Raw genomic sequence first — 24647 nt, forward strand, 5'->3', positions numbered from 1 at the left:
CAAGTCACTTGGTCTAAGTGTCTAATTATTTTAGTTTAGGGGGTTAATAGTTAGATTTGATTCCCAATTTTGACCTATAAATCTAGAACAAATCCTAGATTTTACTGGTAGCAACTACATTTAGAGGCCCTAATATCATTTTTTTTCTGAAGTATGGCTCCTTTCAGACCAGAAAACGACACTCCCGATCCACATAAGTATGAAGACTGCAGAGTTCAGCATTTTTTCTGTACCCTTTAAATCAGAGAGGTGTTCAAAATAACTGTGTCAGAACAGTAGACTCACGCAGCCGCGTGCAAGCTTTGGGTTGCAGAGGAGCTTGTATAGCATACCCCATTGACTATGAAATGCACAAACTAGGGGTATTCATTCATATGGTTCCTAGCTCAAATCAGCTGAAATGCTGCTAGTCATTAGGCTTTAGTTCCTATCTGAATATTCCTTAAAAAGCATTTTTGTTTTTTTCCTTTCTTCGTTTTTTTTCTTTTTTCCCTATAGTTTCAATCCTGCAGCTGTAGGACTCGAGAAAAGGACTTTGGGGGTTTATTTCTCCTTTCTGTGCTTCACTCTTCTTGCCTCTCCTTACTCTCTTGAGCTAAAACTGAGATGTGCTCCACGGTTCTCAGCCCCATAATATGGGGGCTCATCTGCCCATCAAGAAACTGTGAGACTTCTTAATTATTACCGATATGCTCTGCCTGTGATTAACAGTGGATGTATCTGAGGAAATGGATAAATATATGGCGGAAATGAGGAAATTTTTCAGCGAGGTCAAAGATATCCAGCATGCTCTGCAGATTGTCTTTCAAGGTTAAATAGCGAGACTGCCTTACGCAGCGTGCACAGACAGTTCTGTAAACCATGGCCCTATTAAAAAACATTCAAGTGGAACAAACTTACTTTTTCTTGTCACAACAGGCTCATATTCACATTTCAGCACTGGGAAGAAAAAGATAAAAGGCTTAATTCAGCTTTCACCATGCTGGAGATTTTCTCCGGTTCCACCTCTGCCCCTTCCTCTGTCCTCATTCCCAGTGTTTTTGAACTTTGCCTGCAATGCACTGCAGTGCCTGCCAAGATATCTCTAACTAAGGGTGAGTTAATGAGAACATCTGGCCAGGAATGACTGATGATGCTCTGTGACCCACCCACTCAGCACATCTGGTGGTCACGGCCATGGATGGGGAACCTTACCAAGTGCTGTGTCTTCTGCAAGGAAAGATTTTTTTATTTTATTTTTTTTTTTGTCGTCTACGGTTGGGCATACTGAAAATGTCAAAATCCTTTTGATTATAGGAAGGGGCTTTTGTGTGAATGGGAGAAATGTCTTGAAATAGGTGTACACGCACACAGACACTCACACATGCATGCATATACACTTCTTTATATAATTACAGTGTACTTTTAATGAGTGAGAATGTGGGCTGCCTAAAAACTGTCTTTATAGATAATTAGTCCCAAAGGTCCTGAACTGGTTAACCATGGAGGCACACAGCAAAAGACCTCTTACCAGGGCTTTTTGAGGGGGCTGAATGTACAGTCTCTCTGAAGGGAGGAGAGGATGAAAAGAGTTTATGTGCTTGGTTGGCATAGCTCCTTTTTGAAGTGATTGTTTTAAACCTGTCCTTCTAATGACGAATTAAAGTGTCCGGACACTTTTGCAAGCATCTTCTTATGTTATTTATATATAAATCAATAAATACAAATGCTCCACTCTTGTTTTCCTTTGAAATCTTGATAGTTTAAAAAAAAAAAAAAAAAAAGAGAGAGAAAGAAAAAAGATGGAAGATGGATTTTTCAGACAGCACAATGAATCATCAATGAAGTGAAAACACTGAGCAAATTCTCTTTTGTTTAAGAAAATGGTCGGTACACAGTTCAGGCCAGCACATTTTTCATGGGATGCGAGGGAGCAGTTCAAAGAATTGGCAAGGAGTGGGTCTTGAATATTCATGAGGCTGGGCAAGGAGGTGAAGGTACAGGAGAAGGCAGAAAAGCAGTATGAGGATAGAGTGGAATGTGGAGTGAGTTACCACGGTATCCTATTTTACTGCTGTTTGACGTAAAGCTCCTTTGCTTTTACACAACCGCTGGAATTGAATTGAAGCAGTGCAGGGAATAAATAATGAATGTGTCTTTTACATGCTAACAGAAGAGAATCTGCACCTCGTCACAGAGATAATGTGCCCCTCTGTTCTCCCCCCAGTCTCCAGCCTTCGTTCCAGAAGTCAGTCAAGATCTTATCCAACAGACAGAGGAAAAACTCGAAAACAGCCCCTGCAAAGAGCTATTCTCTCACTGTACAAAGTAAGTATAACTTGATATCCAAAGACCACACGGCTGCAGTCAGCAGCTTGTAAAGACAGTGACAGGTAAAGAGAGAAATTGCAATTTGAATCCGAGGCATGTATCTTCAGTTTATGTTCATAATCCTAGAGGCATAACTGACAAGGAGTGAAGTCATTTCATCTGAACGAAATATAATAAATATTTCCATGCCATTATATACACTACACACAGGCACTTAGTGTTTCAGGTATTTGACAGAGTGTTCTAGCCAAGTAAACCAGCCATGGATTTCATGCCGTGTGAAAAGAGCTACAATGCTAATGTATCCAAAGAAAACATCTCTGTTTCAAAATGAATAAAAATTAAGTGGCTATACAGTCCATTTAGACAGAGGAATGTGCAAACTTGCTCTGCATGGCTTTTCCAGAAAATCTTCAGCAGGAGAATGGAGCTTTTTTAATGCTTTCTGTCTGTCTGCGGAGTTCAAACGTACGTGCATTATTTCATCCTTTGTCTGGGAAAAGGCTTATCAGGTTTTGTAGCGGCGAGGCGATTTGTACTATTATGTTCTAAAGCTCCAGGTATGCGATCTGCATTTGCAAGTACTGACCCGAGTATGTTCACGCCAGTAGATCATAAACCAACAAAAATATGAAAAGGAGGGATCATCACAAGCTGGCCCATGTGGTTTCTGGCTGAGCACAGTTTGTTTTCCCTGGGTGATGTAATGGGGATTTGTAAAATTCGCTCCGCTGTCATTCATTGTTTTGACTCATTTCATTGACCTTTTCTGTTTTCAGTTATTCTTTGCGTTGGTAGGAGATGTGGGTTATTTCTGGCCTTCTCTTATAACATAGCTAGTTTACTTGCATTGGCCCGGTGTCATGTTGAGATGCTAGTATAACTTGCACCAGTTGTGTGTGCCAGTCACAATGACAAAGGCAGAGCTGTGCTTGACATAAAAAACCCTGATGTCTGTTTCCATTTCTGAAATCGATTTGAAAGCTGACAGTTTACTGTAAAATGCACTTTGTTGTTGCCAAAGAGGGGAACTAAAAAGCAAACAAGTGGTGAAAGGCAGCTATTGTTCTTTAAAATATGTGAAGCTTTTAATTAACTGAAAGAAATAGGCTAGCGTTGGACACCACTTAATTCAGGCTCTTATTCACAGACAGCCATTTCTTCTTCTCAACTGAAACAGATAAATTAGCCAGTTTTGAGACCTTGTTCATAAATATGCTGATGATCGTTTTACGTGGACTGAAATGGGGTCAAAGAAAAGTTTTAAAGACTTGCTGTTGGTACTTACTAAATGTACTGAATAATGTTAATTTTGGAAGTGTTCGCAGCCAGACTAAAAAAAAGGAGCATGCACATAAATTTGAAACTTGCTATCCTGTCAGAGCAGGAGCAGGGATGAGTTTCAGACAAGTCCTTCTAGTTAAGATCAGTCTACAGAAGAAATGGATGTATAACTTTATCTGCTGCTTTGACCTTTAATATTTTGACTGTCTTCTCCTGCCTCCCTCCAATTTCCCCGATAATTTTCAGTTTGATTTTGGATATTTGGTAAAACTCATTAAGGCTGACTTTTTCTTTTTCTTTTTTCTTTCTTTTTTTTTTTTTTTTTCTAAATTTGTGTTCACTTAAGGGAAATATTTCATCTCCTTAAAACAAATACTGTATGATCTGTGTCCAATCAGAAATTGGGCACAGCCAATGAAAACAACAACAATTTGTCTTTTGAATATGGAATATTTGCAATTACCTGCCTGTTCCAAATGTATGGTGCAAGAATTATTATCAAAAAAAAAATCAAACAGCTTAGAAATTCCAAAAACATAGGAATAGTGGTTCATGAATGGAGAGGAACTGAACTGAGAAGACTCAGTATTCTTCCTGAATGTTTGGTCAAGTCTAGGATCACCCCAGGATGAGCCATAGTTCATCCATTCCCAAACCAGAGTCATTTTCCAGAGTATTTCCTCCTCCAGAAAAATCTAGAAAAGTGTCTATTTACTCTTAGATATAGACCCTCCTGCCAGCAGAGCCCAGAGACAGTAAGCAAGGTAGGACCCAAAAACAGACGGATCAACATGATCACTTCCATCTCAGGCAGCTCTTAGTTCAGCCTCTGTTTTCATAGCTCTGAACCCTTGGCCTTCCTCAGGGGATGTCTGTTGGTCTGGGGCTGCTTGTTGCCTGTCACAAGCAACATACTTATCTGTCACAGTTACATACTGGCCTTTCATAAACACTTTGCAGCCACTGTGTGAGTCCCCAAATTCTTTTCTTGATCCAGGAACAAATGCAGATTGCTATTCAGACTCTCTTCTGTTTTACTCTACAAGGCACATTGCTGTTAGGAAAAGCCCTTTCACTTTAATCACAGTTATTAATTCTTCTGTATAGCAGGAATTCAGACTGATTTTTTTTTTGCTCAAAATAACATCTCTGATGGTCTGCCTTGGACAGAAATGGGCTTCAGGCAGAAATTTTCAATCCAGATGTAAACATCCCCCAAAGTTTAGGAGCTCAGTTCCTGCAGGTGTTGTGTTAAGCCAGACTTAATTTATTAAGAGAAGCAAAGATACTTGTCTAGTGTCTAACTGCCCTTGTAAAAGTTCATTTAAGCCAATGGGAAACTCCTTGTTAATTTTCAGCAAGCATTACCAGTGCATATTTCTATTCAGCTTGTGTAACTCCTTCTCTTATGAAACACATTAAACATATCACTTTGTTCCTAGGCTGAAACCATGAGTAAAATAAAATAGAAATTAAGTAGGAGTCAGATGACCCTACTGTTCAAGAAGTCTGTATTTTCTCCTCTTGTTTTGTTTCTCTTTTGCTCCAAGATGAGGATTATAAAATGCTTATATATCCTTTTCATCTGAGATAGATCTGTCCTTGACCACCTCAGTGGGGAACCATTCCAAGAGTACCTAAACAGCATGTACTTCGACAGGTTTCTCCAATGGAAGTGGTTGGAAAGGTAAGTCACAATATTTTATTTATTTATTTATTTATTTTTAATAGAGGTGAATACAAAGGGTTTATTTTCACTTACCATGCAAAGCTCACAGAATACTGTCAAAATCTGGCAGCTGAGATGGTGCATGTACAGTCCCTTTGTCTTGAAGGCAAAGTCAGTTTGTCCTTTCTTCGTCATTATTAGTACCTCCTCCCAGTGCTTGCCATTTATGGCCTTCTCTGTGCAGCGATTCTCTCCCTCTTCATGCTGTTCTCCTTCGAAAGATCCATCAAGACTCATTCCCTGCCTCCCTGAGCTGTACTCCAGGGAAGCTCTCCCAGAGGTCCAGGAAGGCTTTTCTAATTTTAGCTTTTGTTTGTAAGTCTTTACTGTTAGAAGGTTCAAGAAGAAGTGATGGTTTTAGCCCCATGAAGATGCCATGTAGAAAAGTCATGGTTATGTTGGCACTGGATTCAATTTAACTATGAACTGAGTCTCCAGCTGTGATCATCCACCAAGTACGATTGGTGTCTGGGGCATGTGCAGTGCTCCTTTATTCTCCATGAATGTGCTCACATCCAGAAATGCTCTCCGGCCACTGCCTTCTCTCTCAAGGACACCTCTGTCCTGGAGGTGGCAGGCTCCAGCAAGCAGCTTGGGCAACTTCTTTGCCCAGTATGCTTGTGCATGCCTGGTGAATAGGACAAGACGTACAACCCATAAAAATAGGACTCCAAGTCTCCTCTGTGATCCAGGAAACCTCTGTGACCAATTTCATTGTAGGCCCTGTCACAATGAGCTATTCGTGGCACAGTGGGAGGACACGTTGCGCTTGTTTATGACCTAGCCTTGTGCATCTATAGCGCTAAATGTACGATACACATCCAGTCTCTGGCTTTGCGTTCGCGAACACTGCCCAAGCAAGAGTGAAACGGATGCTGCTTGGTAGGGAAGTAAATAATAAAAGAGAAATCCATCCCAAAACACCAGGGAGCCTGTTTTGGCTTCTAAAGCTCAAATGTTCTGCTGTTTAATGGTATTAGGTATGATTAAAATACATTCTGATTTTTTGTTGTCGTTCTATTTAGCTATGCTCTGAATATGGTGACTTTTTGTCTAGACCAGTTATCACAATTATTAAAACACCGTAAACAGACAAAAATGCAGCATATAGATCCTCACATGGTATTTATTGGCTAGACATTGAAGAGCACACGTAATGAGCAAGCTGCCTTAGTGGGTATTAATTTGCAGGGAACGGGACCTTTGCCCCCTCCTTGCTGGTGAGTGCCGTAGCAGATGACCACTGCTGGGTGACAGTGACCTTGAGTCAAGAGAAGCCCCAGCTGCCACAAATGGAATTAATTACGGCGGATGAGCTGGGACCAGATCCTTGAGTGGTGCATATGAGCATAAGGGCTTGGAGATCAAACGAGCTGTGCCAGTTACTCTCCCTGGAAAGCTACACAGCTGCCGCAGAGGGGGAAGGGAGGTGGTGGGCAGAGGGGAGAGCCGCTTCATGCCAAGACATGCTCCACATGCCATCTCCTCTGAATCCAGCATTTACTCTTCCATTTCAATTGAAAAACATCAGATGATTCATCTCTAGCCAGGCTATTTCCCAGCTATTTTCACATTCAGGATAAGGAATTTTCTCAAATGCTTTGAGGATTTTATTTTTTTCCATTCTCCCAACAAATGTGACAAGCTATTGGCTGTGCCTATCCAGCTTAAGAACTGTTTTTAGGATTAGCAAAGAGCTGTTAGTAGCATGGAGTGATCAACAGCTCCTTCTGGCAGCCTGCTGGCTCCAGTGGAGAGTCAAATAGTCGATTTACTCCAGGGACATTGCTGAGCACGTAGTTATCACTGCTAATTCTTGCTTTTAACCCTAACAGAATTTGCAGTATTTTCTTAGAAGCCTGAAAATAGCATTTTTCCTCTTTCCGTTTTGGCTATTTGCATAGTTTTCTCCCCCTACTTTTAAAAACAATGATGAGCATAAATGAAACGATTCACTTGAACGTTTATTCCTTATTGTCATCAACCTCATCATCGCCGCCGCTGGAACAGCCACGTTATTGTGCTCCCTCTGCCGGCTGGCTGCCCGCCAAAGGAAAACAAAGCTCTGACGAGGTTCTGATGAACGTTCATATCGACTGCTAATGCAATTTTAAAACTTCGGTGATAGACTGGTGGACACAAAATCAGATATCTCAGAGTCCCCAGTTCTTTCTCTGTCACATTGTAAAACTTTAATGATAGCAAATGCGGTAGAAGCTAGATTTAGGGCTGGAGCGCTTTTGGTAGAGCAGATTTTTGTGGGAATTTCCTAAGATCTTGTACCCCTGTGGAGAACTCTGCTGTCAGAAAGACTTGTTTAACCCCTAATTTGGCCTTTAAATTACTACAGAAAATGCACGCAGGTTAACTCACCAGAGGGAAAAAAAAATAAGACAAAAAAAAAAAGACCCTCTGCTTAATTTGCCCAAGAAACTGAACCAAAAGGCTTTCTTGTCAGGTGAATGGTTGCAGCTAATCTGTTTCACATGCCCGAAAGGAAAGAGATGCTCTTCCTCCTTTCTTGCCCAGCAGTGCTGTCCCAAGAGGCAGGTAATTCAGGTTGGGCCGGAAGGGCTCCGAGCCCTGCTTCCTGCTCCTACCCTTCTGTGAATGGGATCCGAATTCTCCTCTCCAGTTCCCGGGATTGTTTTTTGCTTGTTTCATATTGATTTCCTGTTTTGCTTAAGGTCAAGAAAACAGAAGTATTTTCATAGTGGTTGGATCTTGGATCTCTTTTTCTCAGTTTGAAGACCAAAGTGATTAGATCTTAGCCCAGCACGACCCTTAAAAAATTCCTCTGTATCACGAGATGAGCCATGGAATTAATAAGCTGTTGCAAGCTCTCAGGCCTCGTCTCTGCTTGACAAAGGCCAAAACTGTATAACGGAGATTCAGAACCCTCCTCGGTCCTAAGATGCTAGCAGAAATTATACTGATGACTCACTAATGTGTTGTATTTTATTACAGCTTAATATGTTGGAATTGAAAAGTTCAGGCCATACATAGTATTGAAGTAATGTAATTACATAATTATATATTATATTATATAATATAATTACCTTGAAATAATGTGATTATATAATATTTATCTATTTTGCTTTTCAAAAGTATGCCCTGAAATAAATAAATCACGGAGAGTGCATTAAATGTAGTGTGTCTTTTTTTTTTTTTTTTCCCTTTTCTTCCAGGCAACCAGTAACGAAAAACACGTTTAGGCAGTACAGGGTGCTAGGGAAAGGCGGCTTTGGGGAGGTGAGTGATTCTGAAAGTTTCTGTTAAGAATGTTTCTTCCTTCTCAGGCACTGCAGGTTACAGTATCTTGATGAGACAGAAGCTGATTTTCATTAATTGCTGACAGTTTTACTTAACCTCTCTTGACACTGCAATCTCAAAAGAACACTTTCAAAAATTATTTTGTGTTTGACTGTTGCAGTCACAGTGGAATTAGGGTCACACCCTGCTTGTATTTTACTAATGGCTTGAGGTCACTGCCTGGGCAGCAGGGTCTGAGGAGGCAGAGGCAGGCCTTTGTGGAGCAGATTACCATCTACACAGACAAAAGGAGGTGGGATAGGAAGCAGGCGGAGGAAAGTGAAATAATTAAACCAATATTACACAGCAGGTTTGGAAACAGTAGACGGTTCCCCAGATGCCCCCGCCTAAGTCTTATTTGCTACACCACTGTCTCTAGCCTTAAAAGGACTAAATCAGATCAGACCAGATTGTGAGGAGCAAAGTGCAACCCAGAAAAAGTGTTTTCTTTGACTTACCCAGCAATTGTTCTCTTTAATTCTCAGGTCTGCGCTTGCCAAGTCCGAGCAACAGGGAAGATGTACGCCTGCAAAAGATTAGAGAAGAAGAGAATAAAAAAGAGGAAAGGCGAATCCATGGCACTAAATGAAAAGCAGATTTTAGAAAAAGTCAATAGTCAGTTTGTAGTGAGTATTGAACTCTCTAGAGCTTAGTTCTGTGCTCACCTGCTGGGCACCCTCTCCTGTTGTATCTGATCCCTCTTCCAACTCCCGTTACAGAAAAGGTGCCATTTTCTGTAGGGAGCCAATCCTTCCACATTTCACCTTACTCCTGCTCCATGCACGTTTGCAGAGTCTCGGTTTTATCTGTGGTCTGTGGGAAATGCACCAAGCAAGGTGCCTGTTTCTACCATGTGAGCTTGATGCTCTTTACAGCCTTGACTTGCATCAGGGCTTGCATCAGGCTGAGCTATTTTTATCCTGCGTGATTACCTGAATCCCCAGTGCCTGGGAGAGAGGAGCTTGGAGCAGACTGAAGGAGATTCAGCCCAAATAGATCAGAAGAGACTGGCTGGTAGGAGCATCTAGCCAGTGATGTGGAGCTGGTCTGCCTGACTTGGGGCTTTCCTGAGTTCTGCCAGCTCTTGTGGGCTGTCTGGGAACCCACTGAGATGGTGGTTTTTTTGACAGCTGTCCAGCAAAACAGAGCAGCTGGAGTTGGATCTCCCCTTGACTGTTAAGATTTCTGTTGCCCAGAAGCATCTGAGAATTAAACTTGGGGATTCTGATGATGAGTAGTCTGGGTTCAACAAGTCAATCTATAAAATCCTAACATCTGATTTTTCTATACTTTTAAAATGTGTATTTGCTATTGTGATAAGGCCCTTATAAAATTCAATGTGGTTTTTTTCTCTTTTTCTAGTGAAAATTGTTAATGAGAAGTGAGTGATTTCTCCTTAGTAGATAACTGAACTGTCAAAACCATGCTACAAATGTTTTTCTAGGTCAATTTAGCCTACGCCTATGAAACAAAGGATGCACTGTGTTTAGTTCTGACCATAATGAATGGAGGTGACCTGAAGTTTCATATCTACAACATGGGAAACCCAGGCTTTGAAGAGGAAAGAGCTTTGTTTTATGCAGCAGAGATTCTCTGTGGTTTAGAAGACCTTCACAGAGAAAATACAGTATATAGGTAAGCATTCTTTAGAGTCTTAAGACAACTTTCCCAGGTAGAACAGAATTGTCTGCATCCCCCCTGCTCATGGTGGTACAATGCAGTTTAGGTGTCTCAGTGTCTTTGATGAAATTTTGCAAACCCATGTACAAATGCGGTACGATTCAGTAGTAGTGGAAGGAAGCAGTTGCTTCACTAGAAATATCATGTTTAAATTACACAGAACTAACACAAAACTCCCCCAAATCCTACTCTCAGCATGCACTGAATGACCTAAGAGAATTATGAAAGTTCTTCAAAGAGATTTAATTAAGGAATCAAGTTTCTAGTTGGTATGAAATGGAGATCATTCTATTCAAGCCTCTATTTTAATTAGATTGTGTTGCATTAGGGGCTATGACACATCAGACATGGGGAAAAAAAAAACACCTCTCCTGCCCCATAGGGAGCAGAATATATAGATGATGAAGGGAAAGCTGTGGCCCACGAGCCATGGTAGTTTGCTGTAATTGGTTTCATTCTCTCCTCACATAGTTTGTGCTGGTTTCATTCTCCTCTCATGCAGTTTGTGCTAGAGCAGGTGGAACCACTCTGAAGTCTGGGCACACTGGACAAATGGTGCCTCTTCACTTCCAGCTGAGAGCCAAGAGAGTTTGGAAAGCAGACACCCCCTCCATCCAGGGAGAAGCTGCACATCCTCACAGAGAGCACAACATGCTCTCTGCTGGAGCACTGCTGGTGCTTCAGGACCTGCAGCAAACCTGCATCTCTCCTTGCTACCTCCTACTTTTCCTGCAAAATGAGGCAGTCTCTAGGCCTCCTTTACTGCTGTGGAGCAGGGACACGGCTGGCAGTGTCCTGCAGGCAGCCAGGGACTTCCCTCTCTTCCAGCAGAGTAATTAACACAGGAGGGTTTGAGACAAAGGGCACGGATTAATGCCCTAGGACATGGAAACTCTAGTTTTGATTAGCTAGATGAGCCAAGTTCTTGGTTTCCAGGCTGGCTTATGGCTATACACAAACACTCTGTCAGGACTTCTTCGGGTTTACTGGCTGGATAAGAAGGGTGGCTCTAGAGAGAGCTCTCATGGCTCCACAGGGATTTATTTATTTTTCTTTAATCAACAACCAATATAGTTGTAAACAACATTTAATGCTTGTCTTCGTGATCCTAGCTTGTGAAATCATTATTGCTGGCATTCACAGCAGAAGAGGTCCTGTAAATTGATGGAAGAACATCCAAGGACAATATTTCATAGACAATAATATGGTGGTTTGTTATGCCTTTTTTTTTTTTTTTTAACTAAGCTACACTTTAAATCATTGACATGCCCATGTATAATAAGCATTGTGCATATGCTTGTATATAGATAAATTATGATATTGTTCCTTGGAGGAGTTCTCTAACAAATTGCCACTCGGTTGCCTTGCTGTGACTCAGATCCTGCTAGCTCGTACAAGGAGGGCAGACATAGATAATATGCTGATTTATTTGGCACTGGCCCAGAAGTAGAATTTTTCAAGGAACAAAATAGAATTAAATGTTTAATGTCAACTGAAAAATCAGATCATGAGTGACATACCTGGCTTCCTTTTTCTTTAAAAAAAACCATCCTACTATGTTCAGAAAAGTTTTAGGAGGTATTTTATTGTTTCTTAAAAAAAAAAAAAAGTAAATCATAAGCATACCTTATTGATGAAAATGATAAATACATTCATAACGTGACTGGTAAAATGCCATACTAATGCCACTCTCTAATAAAACAAATTAGATCTGGCCATCTAAAATAGTATGGGGCTCTGAGAGAAATGGCATCCTACCTTCTTAAGAACTTGTTTCATGCTCCTCTTAAAAGAGTTGCTAGTTTGCACTTCAGATGGCACATTCATTTTGGTGATGAATGATATTATATCCTGGTAGGTGACATTTTCTAGCAGTATTTCAGGAGCAGCTGCAGAGACCCCTAATTTGTAATACTGCAAAGTGTTTTGGGACCCGTGAGAAGTGCTATATAGGTCAATAAAATATAGCAACTAAACGCTACAGCTTTCTCAAGGTGAATAATTCATAGCAAAACACTTATTCCTCAGACTTAATTTCATTTTCTGTGAACAAAACGCTTCTGAGTAAATCAGAGCATTCCAAAATACCTCCCCATCTCATGCACCAGTGAGGCACGCTCTGTATGTGACCCGAAAAAACAACCGGGCCAGATTTCAGGTTCAGCATCAGATAAAAAGTCAGAATTCCCGTGTCAAACAAGGAGCTTCCATTATATTTCTCAACAGTATCATGTTAGTAAAGGTCAATGGGTTGATTGTTCCTGGAAAGCAAAGAAGAAAACCTTCTGCTTCTCCTCGAATTTATATATATATATATATAATAGCAGTGTAGCAATATATATATATTATAGCAATGCCTGCAAGCTCCAATCTGCATCAAGATCACAATGTCCTAGGCATTACAGTACACAGCAAAGCCTTGTCCACCATGATTAATTGTATTGTTTATGCTGTCCTGTAGAGCAGAACAATGCACTATAGCCTTTCCAGCATGGGCGTAGTGCCAGCAGTTTATGTTTCAGTATGTTTAGGCAAGGCCAGTTTACATTTCGGAAACTGTACGGTTGGGAAGCATATTTACACATAACTGGGTCCACAGAGGAGTGTTAATTCTTCTAGACATTTCAGCACAAAAATCACAGTCCTCCCTGACACTTCCAAGTGTTAGCCATGCAAAGGGAGCCATCCTTGATCCTGAGGAACCGGAGATCTGAAAACAGAAATGACAAGTGATGTCTGGGGGAAGGAAAGTTTGCCTTAATTGCCCTAAATCACAAAGGACTGTAAGGGTTGAACTGTTCTCGGAGCCTTCATGGAGTCTCTTGTTTTTTCATTCAAAGAAAATATCTTTTCTCAGCTAACATGTGGAATCCTTTTCATTTAGCCATAGTCATAGCTTTAGGTGGGACTAATAAGTGCTGGAGTGGAAGATGAAGTAACTAATGAAGTCTAAGTTCTTCAGGTAATAGTTCTTAAGGGATTTGGAATAAGTCTTAAAAAATAAGTAGGAAACGCCCTCCACCACATTGCTCCAGTACTGGGAAACTTCTGCTGATAGGCAGGGAAAGCCCACGGTATGATATGTTAAACAAAATCACAGATTCTCCTCAGCGTCCAGCTGCCCTTCACATATTTCAGTATTGTTTACTTGGAAAGTAAGCTTGGTATGTTCTTGCTTGAAAAAAATTAAATAAAACCAGACAGGTTTTGAAGTGTCACTTTCAGCATTGTCGAAACTGCCACATATCTGTCTCTGTTCGGAGGAAAACTCACGGCACTGAAGTGATGCAGGAGGCCTCCTGCCCAGGAGGCAGCACGCCGCTCTCCTGTTGGGAGGGTTCCTCTTGCACACCCGCCTCTCTTTGCTCTTTGAAAAGAAATGCGTCTTGCTGGGAAGCTAACAGAATCAAGCTGGTTCACAAATGCAAGGAGGCCTTGAAGAAAGGCGAGACCAAGCACTGCTTGGATTTGGACCAGGCTAAATACTGGGTTTCTGTAGGAATCCATCAGATAAAATCAGGGCAGAAAGCTGTGAATTGAATCCGTGCGCTTCTCCCTGCCTTACCCAGCCACGCTGGTGCCTGATCCAGGCTCCCCCTGCTCCTGGCTGGTTCCTCTGCCCTGTGCTTGTGCAGAGGCTGCTCCTTGCCCCCGTGATGTCTGCATAGCAGCAGGGAGAGCAGCCGTACAGCTCCCGCTTTGACAGAAGCCCCCTGCCACCAGGAGAGGCAGGGATGGAGAGGGGCTGGCACGGACAGCACCTAAAAGCTGCAGCTGGTAGAGCCGGCTTGGTGTGGACAAGCCCTTTATAAGAATGACCTGCCACAGCTGTGCTACATATATGAAAATGGGAGATATTTTTTTCAGAAGTTCATAACTTGGCTGGATTGGGCATTTTTTTTTTTTCCACATGAGCAGCGAAAGGCACATCTTTGACATCAGAGTGACCACCTTGCCAGTTTTCATGGCACTGCTCCAAACCACATAGGCATCAGAGTTTCCTAAATGTTTGTAAGAAGAGTTTTAATCCGGGCACAGCATTCCCCTCTCTGCCCCTCATTTTTCCAAACTAGCTAAAACCGTTATACATGTGCACAAGTGCATGTACACACATTCACGTCACTGGCCTGAGCCAGACGCCAGGCAGAGCAAATCTGAGCCCAGCGGATTGCTGTTATCATTTTCATAAGCAAATAAAATATTTTAAAATGTTTAATATTTTAACAAAAATATTTTATAAAAGGAAATGTTGCAGAGATTTATCAACACGCAGGACTACAAGGCCTGGTTTATAGGGTTTACTGGTCTAGATGGATGAGTCCATTATAGAGTGCATTATGAACTAAAAGCGTGGCTTAGTGGAAAAATGTAACTCCAGTTTAGAAAAAGACATATGGTTTCATTCTAACTACGGGGTGAGTTGCAGAAAGTTGTATTGGTTCCATGAGTTCCTTACTGTTTGAGTTGACACTCAATTGGTTTATTACTAGTAATAAATGCACTCACACACTGTCATATGCTTATGTGATCAAACCCAGCTTCATACAAATAACTGCTATCTTTCATTTGCAGAGATTTGAAGCCAGAAAATATCCTGCTAGATGATTATGGTAAGTCTCAGAGGTTTACAGAGGTTCTTTCACAGTAAAATAGATTAAGTTAGTTTTAGGATACATATTGCACAAAGACAAATAATGCTCTGAAGTGAATAAGAGGCTCAGCATATTCTAATACTATGTCTTGGGGTGGGTGAAGTGCTAGGACTCGCTGCACGGGTGGAAGGAAGCAGCTGTGCTACACAGCAGGGTGTGTTCTTGAGAGCATGACTTTGCTGGTGGTGTCTGCCTTTTTTCCATTGTTTTTCCATCCCTATTGTTACAAGGCTAGCACAACACAAAGGACATTGTGATTTCTAATCTATGCTCCCCACTCCATTTTCAAAAGTACTTTCGTCCTTTGCCGAGCCAGCTCTCATTTTATGCAAAGCCAGGTACCCATTTGCTGCTGAGGGCAGCGGTAATCAAATCTTACGCTGAGTTATAGACCAGATGTAGTCCCTTCAGCCATCAAAGAGTCTCAGAATTATGTCAGCCCATCCATCCACTGTGATCAGTTCAAGATACTTCCCTACAGTATGCTACTCGGTGTCTTTTTTTGGTTTGCTTTGAAATACTTAACACAATCCACTCTAGTCCCTAGCCTCACTGTTAACATTTCACTGCATTATATCCCCCTCGGTAATTCCTCTTTTCCTTATCAATGAAACTGCTCCAATTCGATGATTTAAAACACTCATTTCTTCACATATCATAACAGTAAGTTACAAGAGTATTGTAGTGTTGACAACAGTTGTATTTTTGAGCTAATTTGGAGTCAAACGATTATATCTGCTTTGTGTTGTTTTGTTTGTTTGTTTTTCTTTTTCCTTCCAGGCCATATTAGAATATCTGATTTGGGCCTAGCTGTTAAAATCCCTGAGGGTGAATCAATCCGTGGAAGGGTAGGAACAGTAGGGTACATGGGTAAGTCTTCAGTAGCTCATCTTTTTGACAATTTGCTGGGATTACTTGAGCTTTGGAGATCTTTCTGCCATGTAGGCTTAAGAAAAAGAATTTTTAAAAATCACACTCTGCTGGGTAGAGTTCCCTGCAGCAAACCAGAAAAAATAATAATAATAATAATAAAAAATCTAGAGGAAATCAGAAGTCAGGAAAAGGCTGGACCACAGCAGCTCTTAATGAGACTGGTCTACAATGCTAAATCAGCAAGAAAAATTTAAAAAACAGATAACAACTGGGATTCTAGTGATTTTATCATAGATTTATTTCAGTAGGGTTATGTGCACAAAGGAAAGAAAAGATTTCTTTCTCGTTGCTACTTTGTATAGTATTTAAAAAGTATTTGTATGTTTGTGATGAAGTGGCTAAGTCCACATCTATGTTTTGCTATTTGGACAGTGGGAGGCTACACAAAAGAGTAGAGATTTGTACATGGGTAAAAAACACACTCCCAGATTTAACTAGAACTGTTTTTGAAATTGAATGTGATTATTTTCATGCATTCTCTGGGTAGGCATCCTTTGTGGAATAAAAATTGCATATGTTTATTTGACTAAATAGAAACTAGCTGATATGAGCCACTGTTGTATCATATGGAAGCTTTAATGAAAGCAAGCAAATCAGCTGTCATTTCTAGGTTTTGTTATTTCAGTGTAAGTCTGTGTACACACTAAGACTCTGTGCCCATGAACATATGTGTATGTGTTTTTGTAACTATGTATGGAAGGTAAGGATGCCTGCAAGGAAGTGACTATAAGCCCACAGCAAACTGGATGTTTGCAACACAAAACAAGTAGATTTATTTTGTTATTTTTTTTTAAAGGAGGGAAAATAAATTATAAATTGAATGAAAAGACAGAATTTGCTTTTGGATAAATGTCACTGTTGTTTACAGGATGTGTGCTTGTATGTCATTTTGTAAACAGAGAAGTCTGGAAGCACTCTTAAGACTGGGCCCCTCCTTAATACTTAGCTTCAACTTGGTTTTGTTTTGTTTTGTTTTTCAATTGGTCTGACTTGGTAGAGAACTCAGAAGACAGCATGAACATGGCATGTAGAGAAAAGAACATGGCATGTAACATGCTGCATTTTCTGTAATTCACTCAAGAGAAATCGGGAGGTATTTTTATATTCTGCCCACCATTCTCTCTTCCCGCCAACATCAAACATTGTCACAGGATACATCTTTCTCCTCCACAGCTCCAGAAGTGTTGAACAACCAGAGATATACACTCAGCCCTGACTACTGGGGGCTGGGCTGTCTCATTTATGAAATGATTGCTGGGCAATCACCATTTCGTGGAAGGAAAGAGAAGGTGAAGAGGGAAGAAGTGGACAGAAGAGTGCTGGAGACAGAGGAGGTGTACTCCCATAAGTTTTCTGAGGAGGCCAAGTCCATCTGTAAAATGGTAAGGGGCTTGAAGGCCCGCTGTGGCAGCTGCATTAGCAAGCTGCATCTGACACGTTCTGAGAGGTAATGCGGTACCGTAGAGGGGCTGCAGAGACAAGCAATAATCAAGCTCATCTGTTGATGGGATGACTGCATTCTTTATTCATTCAAATTGTGTTTATTTGGGATCATGGTCATTTTGAGTCCTCTCCAAAGTTTTATGGCCAAGGGAGCGGTATCTATTCTCGTGAGACTTTGAATGTTAGTTTGTAGTCAAGAATGCCTTTCTGTGTTTTATAATCTTGTAGAAAAAATAAAAAGGACTTGATGATGCAAGACTCTCAGTGTCTCCTGCAAGGAACTGAAAACCCCATGCTTCCATTGTCTTTGGTGAGAGCTGGGGGTAAGCAGGACAAAGATTATGCAATGCAATTATTGTGACACTCAAATGTTGTCCCACCCCATCTCACTAACTTTGTTAGCAACTTTTCCCCCAGGGTGCCAGGGTATCCAGCTTTTTTTAATACTGTTGAGCTGTCCTTTAAAATGTTTTCTCACCCTTTCAGCTGGGAGTCATTTTCATAGCACAATAGCCATGTCTGACAATGGAAATCCTCAAACCCTTTGAGAAATCTCAAAGCTGTGTCTGAATTCATCAATGTCTTGTCGACATCCATCTTTAGAAGACTGAATTGTAATTTGGAAATGGATGTAGCCTTATTCTTGATTTGTTTGCTAGAGTGAAGTCTCCTTTGGAGACAGTGACATATCTATGTAAACTGTAGAGAAAGAATGAAGGGAGAGAAAGATCAACAAATAGGTAGTGAGAGTTGCACCAACATCTTGTGCAATAGGCAAGCAAACAGCATATCAACAACATTCTGGTTGGCTGGCTTCGTGAAGAGACACTGAAGTCTCCTTGCAAAGTAATAATGGTAGCATTGCCAAGTATCATGCCTGGAAGTCATTAACTCACAGCGCACCAACTCATTGCTGAATCCCCAGGGTAGTAATTAACTGACATCACTCTTGATAGATACTTTAGGCCATACACTGCCCTTAATCTGCGATTCAGAGCCCCAGCGTAAAAAGATGTAGGACAGCCACAGGCTAATACAGACCATTTCATGTGCTCAAAAGGTCTGCCATTTTTTCTCTAGTAGCATCTCAACTCCTACCAGGTGAAGAGCAGAGTCTGCTGGGGTGGCAGAGAGTTTGTGCACTTCCGAGTACTAGCATGAAATGAAAATGTCACAAGGCAAAAATGCTTTGCTTGTTCTATAGTTAGTTGCAGGCATGAGACATAAAATAATTAAAGTATACTTTGTAGAAAAATAACCAAGCCTGTGAGAATATAAAAGCCGAGAAGAATTAAGTGTAGCATTGATAGGATAGTACTGGGGGAGTAGACAGCGAAAGTCAACGTGTTGGTCATTTTCATCTTCAAGCCATAGAACCCATGGTTTCAGAGAACCTCAGGAAATGATCTGTTTCATTCCCTTGCCCCATGGAAGGCATGAACTGTACGAAAATCACCCCTGACAACTTGGTCATTACTACTTTACTGTCCAATCACAAGTCATGTTTGTTTAGGTGGTTTGTGCAAACTCTTAATGGATCCAAAGAGAATGCTGTCCTTTGTGAACATTAACGCATTAAAATTGCTGTGTCTTAAGACAAGAAGAGCCTTACTTCTGATAATGAGTATGATGAAATATGAGGTTTTCCATCCAAAAGTCATTTTTTAAAAAGAGTCTTTAAAAATCCAAGATTCAAATACATTTTCTCAAATTCTTTTGGCTCTTTATATTGAAAACCTGAACTTTGTTGCTTTGTATCAGCATCTTATCAGGGAACAAAAAAAATAGGTATAATTAAGTTTCCATCATACCTGCAAAATCAAGCATAAAGCCGTAGTACATAAATTCAACTTGGGCCATCAGAAAGATCCAAACACAACAGGCTTACCTGTAGCATACTCTTCAGGGCAAGAGTGAGGAACATGTTTTCCACCATGTCTCCTAATCTTCTCTTCAAAGCGTACTCCGTGATCTGATAGCCTTACCATCAGGAAATATATTGCCTTTATTCACTTATTCGTGAAAACCCTTTAGTGTCACCCCATATCAACCTTCCCCCCTTGGATGTTTATGCCCTTTGTGTTTTTGCAGGGACATATCTTAGCTCCCATTAATCATCATCCATCCCATATTTCCATGTTTCATTTTCTAAGTCATTTCCCATAAATCAGCCCTCATTTTGGACTGAAGCAGAGATGAATAATAAATAATTAGGAACAGGGGCAGCTGGCTTTCTGGGAAGCTCCCCAACCCATAGTTCCCATATAACATAACTGCTTCATGTTTTGTTTTGTTGTTTTTTTCTCTGAAAAAATCCTATCTTTCTAGGAAATACTTTCCGTTTGTTGTTGTTATGACATATACCTCATTGATGTACACGTGTGTTTCCCCGACAAGTGCAGTCTTGCATCCAAGGATGTGACTTGAAGTGCATTCAAGTGAACAGTACTGGATGAGCCCTTCTTGCTGTGCTCTTCTCTCACTCTGTCAGTGTCCTGTTTGCCTACATTTCCTGCAGACTAGCTTTCCTGTCATGTCTTATTCCTACAGCTCCCATTTTAGTCAACAGAAGGGATCTCTGATTGGGGAGTGCAAAGAAGACAGAGCCAGACCCTTCTCAGTGGTGCCCAGTGACAGAAAAAGAGGCAATGGGCACAAACTGAAACACAGGAGGTGCCCTCTGAACATCAGGAAACACTTTCTCACTGTGAGGGTAGTCAAATACTGGAACAGGTTGCCAAGAGTGGCTTTGGAGTCCTCACATTTGGAGATATCCAAAATCCAACTGGACGTGGCCTTGCACCTGCTCTAGGTGATGCTGCTTTGAGCAGGGGGGTTGGACTGGACAACCTACAGAGGTCCCTTCCAAGCCTCAGCTGTTCTGTAATTCTGATATCTGATTCCTTCCTGAAGTGCCATCCTAACCAACTACAAGATGATGGATTCTTTTTCTCCTAAAACCAATTTCTTCTGTTCTTCACTCACCACCAGAACCACTGTCATCATACTGCTGCTACTCCTGTCTGCTTTCATCCCTTCTCTCTGCTTTCGTCTCTGGAAACCAACTTATTCATATATTTTTATACCTTAAAGTTTATCAGTGCTGCCTAAGACTTACTTTCGGCAGAATAACTCGCACTCTTCAAATGATTATTACTGCTACAGCGAGTGGTAATAATAATAATACTAAAAAAAATAAATAATAATATCTACTATTGTAAGCCTTTGCAATGAGCTTTATTGTCACCCATGCCTGAGAGTTTTGACTCTTCTACATTTGGCCAGATTGGGCTGTGATTATCATAACTATAAGCAGTGCAATATACAATCATTTATGCCATTCTAGCATCCTCAGTCCCCACAACACTGTCTTGTTTTGTTTATTAAATCAGAGATATCTATAGTATTACTTTTCTATTCTCTAGAAATTGTTAAAAATAGTATGTTTGTTTCAGGGTTGAAATTTATCTTGGTGATCCCTTTATTTGATCAGCTTGGTCAATGGAATTGGTTTTACTATTCCCCTTCTCTCTTTTCATGAATTTCCCTTACTCCTGTAATTTTAAGACTACCATCTTTGAACTTAGAGTTATTTATTATATGGTATGATCTGGATATGAACTGACTGATCACATGAAGATAAATAAAGCAGTGCTTTGGGGACTGCTGTCTTTTTTTAGCAATCCTCACAACGCTTGTTTCTTTTTGTAAAGGAAGCAAAACAAAGTCCTGGAAAAAGTCTCAGACATTGCAGAGTTTGAATCCCCAGCTGGGATCAAATAAGTGACATGAAAATATCAAAGTTCTTTTTATCAAGAAAAATGTAACTTCACCGTTGCTACTCAAAGAGTCTTCTTTGAAAGTCCTTTTCTAGTCATGCTTTGTCTGTTAAGTCTAGACTAAATCCTGCCCTTACTTAGACACATCCAGTGTCACCTGGAGCCTTTATTACCAGGACATAAAGCTCTGCTGCTTGGTATAACTTCATGCCTAAGCCATCTTCAGATCTGTGGCTCTGTGAATTCTCTATAGGCTTAGGCTGTAGAATTACACTGAAACTATGTTTGAATGGGTCGTTGCACTGCCATTCTGGGAGGGCTTGTCATCAGACTCATGTAGTTCCTTTTGTTCTGCTCTTTATTCATTTCAAATACATCCTTTGAAACTGAATTAAACAAAACTGTAGAGATGACTCAAAACATAAAGCTGTTATCTCTGTTTTCTTTCCCTGGAGAGATTCCCAAATGGGATGCACATTTCAGGCTCATACACAGGTCTACAATTGCAGAAAGCTTCTGGAGCTGCAGGAAATGGTATAAGATTCATTATTACTTAGAGAAAGGATGGACTTTCCCTTCTGAGAACTATTCTAGTCCATGCTATTTCTTGGCATCCACAACGGAAGCCAGGAGAAGCATCTAGTTTTGTTTGCTGCCATCTCTAGAGCTGGCTGTATCTAGAGCTTATCAAAATCCCCAAATGTCTTATTTTTTCTCCATTGTGACTCTCCTGGGGTTCTCCTCAAGAGACAGGCAGTTGCTTCACTGCTGTTGGGCTTTACATGGAAATCCCATCCTTTCTGTTGTCTTTCAGTCCCAGTCCATCCCAGCAGCCTGTTCCCTTTTATGTCTTTCAGCCCACAGTGGCTAGCCACCCATGACCAACTGCATTCATACTCCAGAGACTTTCTTCCTGCATCAGAGGTTACTGAATACTTCCATCATAGAGGAGCCCAGGACCCCCCAGGCAGCTTTTTTCTATCCTCAGCCATTCCATCCTCTGACCCCACACACCAAACAACTTCTAACATTTACAGCCTGTCAAGGGTAAATTCCCAGATTAGATTAGTCTTCCCACCTAGTTCAGAAGCAGAAAAATCACTGGCTGCACAGACAGACAGTATCCCCCTTTCTTCCCTTCACAGCTGACTTTTAGAGCAGAAACTGCCGAGGACTCCTTTATCACCTACAGGCAGGCCCAAATCTACCCCTTCCTATTGCAACTTGCTCTGCGGAGCACTGATCCTGAGAGCTTCAAGGTATCATTTTCAAAAGTGTATCAGAGCCATGGGTAGTACAAGTGGTCCTTTGGAATTCAGATTCTTCCACCTGTCAGGAAAGCCCTCTCAGCATGAAAATTAAAGATTAAGAGAATTAACATCTCTTCTGCCCTGCTACAGTAGAACAAACCAGATCTTGACTGGAAATTCCAAAGTAATCTTCTTTACACAGGCTAAATCAAGATGCCTGTTGGGATTAAAACAAGAAAAAGAGAAAAAGAAAACTTGCCTCAAGACCATGAGAGTTCACAGTCTCATACACGCTCCAGAGAGGTGCCCTGAGAGAGATCTTTTCCTCTGAGCTGGATAAGTGATGTTGTATCACATAAATCTATGTGCTCAGAGGACAGTAAGGCATAGAGATGTTTCTCCAAATCTTTCTCTGTCTCTTTGATCCAGCCACTCTTGGTGACCAACCTTTGTTCCCAACATTTAGACTGCAGCAGCACTAGATGCAGAGGAAACTGTGAGGAACTGTGCTATTTGCAGGTTGGAAGCTGCTCTGGTGGCCAGAATTAGAGGCTTTTCCACCATCTCTCAGTCCTTACAGGCTCTTTTGGCTGTTGCCGCTGCTACTGCTGAGGCAGGCAGAGCTGAGCAAAACATTATTATTTCATGTGTCCAATACCATCTCGTCCTGTCCCATCCCACCCCGCACCTTTTCTGGGTTCTTAGCCTCTGCCATTGTAGCTTGCTCAGGACTGGCTGGAGGATGGTCTCTGCATATGTGGGGAACATTCAGATTGTTGAAGCCATTTGCTGCCTCAGGCTGAAAATGAGTCCCCTAGCAAGACATGCAGAACTCAGGAGGCTGTGGAAGTAAGATAAGAAAACCACTGATGCCCAGGGGGTAGCAGGGCATTCAGAGAAGCCTAAAGAGCTGTGACCCTGTAAACCAATGATAAACACGAGAAAATTCAGCTCTAGCCTGGCACCAGAGGAAGGACTTGTGAGCTCCCATTAGCAACAAACAGTCTTTTCAAGGTTCCCCTTCATTGAGTTGATGTGGCTGAGACAGAAACATTACCAGAACATAGTGGAGCATACCCTGAGCTTGAAAGCCTACAATCAACAACTCCAGACAACCTTGCCCTAGCAGGGAAGCTGCCTGGATCCTGGTTCCCAACCTTCTGCAGGGCTGCACCTGATCATCTACTTGATCTCCTAAAATGCTTCTTCTTCTCTTTGACCCTTCCAGAGCTATTTGCCTCTTGCTCTCCTGAGTGAGCCCCAGCCAGGAGTTGCAAGGTACAGCTCAGCATACTGACTGCCATGGCTGTCGGATACAACTAGTAAGGTTTAACTAGTAGGGCTCCCAAGGGCTGTCCCGTGACGGTCTCAGATGCTCAGGGAACCCAAACCACTCCACAGTCCTGCATGGCAGCAGAGTCCCCCTTGGGCATACAGTCCCAGGGAGTTTTTCTAATCCCACCTGGGGAGGGGCCAAGGGGAGACGGTTGCACTTCAGCTCCAGCGCTGGAGCAGCCAAGTGCGAGTCGGGAGACGAGAAAAAGGCCTGAACCTTTCTTCCCCGCACCAAGAGACGTGACCCCCTTTCCGGCAAAAGAGCCCCCGACACAGCTCCGAGGCCGTTCACCCAAGGCCGTTCACGCACCGGGAGCCTCCGTGCGGAGGACCGGAACGCCTCGCCGCTGCGGGCCGGGCCCCGAGTGCGCTCCGGCTGCCCCGGCGCCGCCTCCCCCGCGGCTCGGTGCCTGCCCGCGCTGCCCTTTCCTCTGCTGCCCCCCGGCGGCCCCGGGCGGCCCGGCAGCCGCGCTCCCCTCCGCCAGCGCTGCGCCAGGCCTCCCCCTCCTGCCTCTCTCTCCTCCGTTCCCCAGCCGGCCGTGAGGGCCGCAGCGGCCACCCTACGGCCTTGATGCTAATGCAGGCTGCCTTGGCCACGTTTCTTCAGCAGCCGTTTGGAAATTAGGGCATCACAAGAGCTGAGCGGTGGTGTGTCAGCTAGGCTGCGTGCATGTCTCTGCAAGACGTACCATTCTTGTGGAAAAGAGCTGGGGGGTTTTATTTCCTCCGTGTATGGATTAAGTCTTTCCCCCAGAATGGAGACTCGAGCAAAACTAACCTAAAAGCTTTCGTAAACATGACTATTTTCAATGCACATTTAGTTTTCTGTTGCACTAAGGCACAAGTTATGCATCTCTTTAACGAGCAGATGAGATTTCTGGGCAGATTATGAGTTCTACTTCCCTCCTGTAGCTTAGAGAGTATGTCATCCAGGCTTCCT

The 24647-nt window shown here is 42.0% G+C and overlaps 1 protein-coding gene across 4 annotated transcripts in view; it reads left to right on the forward strand.

The window, feature by feature from the left end:
- Positions 1–24647, forward strand: part of GRK5 (G protein-coupled receptor kinase 5) — a 168266-nt gene that overhangs the window by 130159 nt on the left and 13460 nt on the right. For 3 of the 4 annotated variants that reach the window (XM_083843475.1, XM_083843476.1, XM_083843477.1), the window contains 8 exons: positions 2207–2307; positions 5189–5281; positions 8512–8575; positions 9121–9261; positions 10080–10270; positions 14888–14925; positions 15748–15837; positions 17074–17282. In XM_083843475.1, the coding sequence (XP_083699601.1) occupies positions 2207–2307; positions 5189–5281; positions 8512–8575; positions 9121–9261; positions 10080–10270; positions 14888–14925; positions 15748–15837; positions 17074–17282 (927 nt within the window). Of the gene's footprint in view, positions 1–2206; positions 2308–5184; positions 5282–8511; positions 8576–9120; positions 9262–10079; positions 10271–14887; positions 14926–15747; positions 15838–17073; positions 17283–24647 lie in introns of all 4 variants that reach the window. The other variant, XM_083843478.1, reaches the window with a different exon arrangement.

This window comes from Anser anser, assembly GCF_964211835.1.
Source record: "Anser anser genome assembly, chromosome: 7".
Lineage (NCBI taxonomy): Eukaryota > Metazoa > Chordata > Aves > Anseriformes > Anatidae > Anser > Anser anser.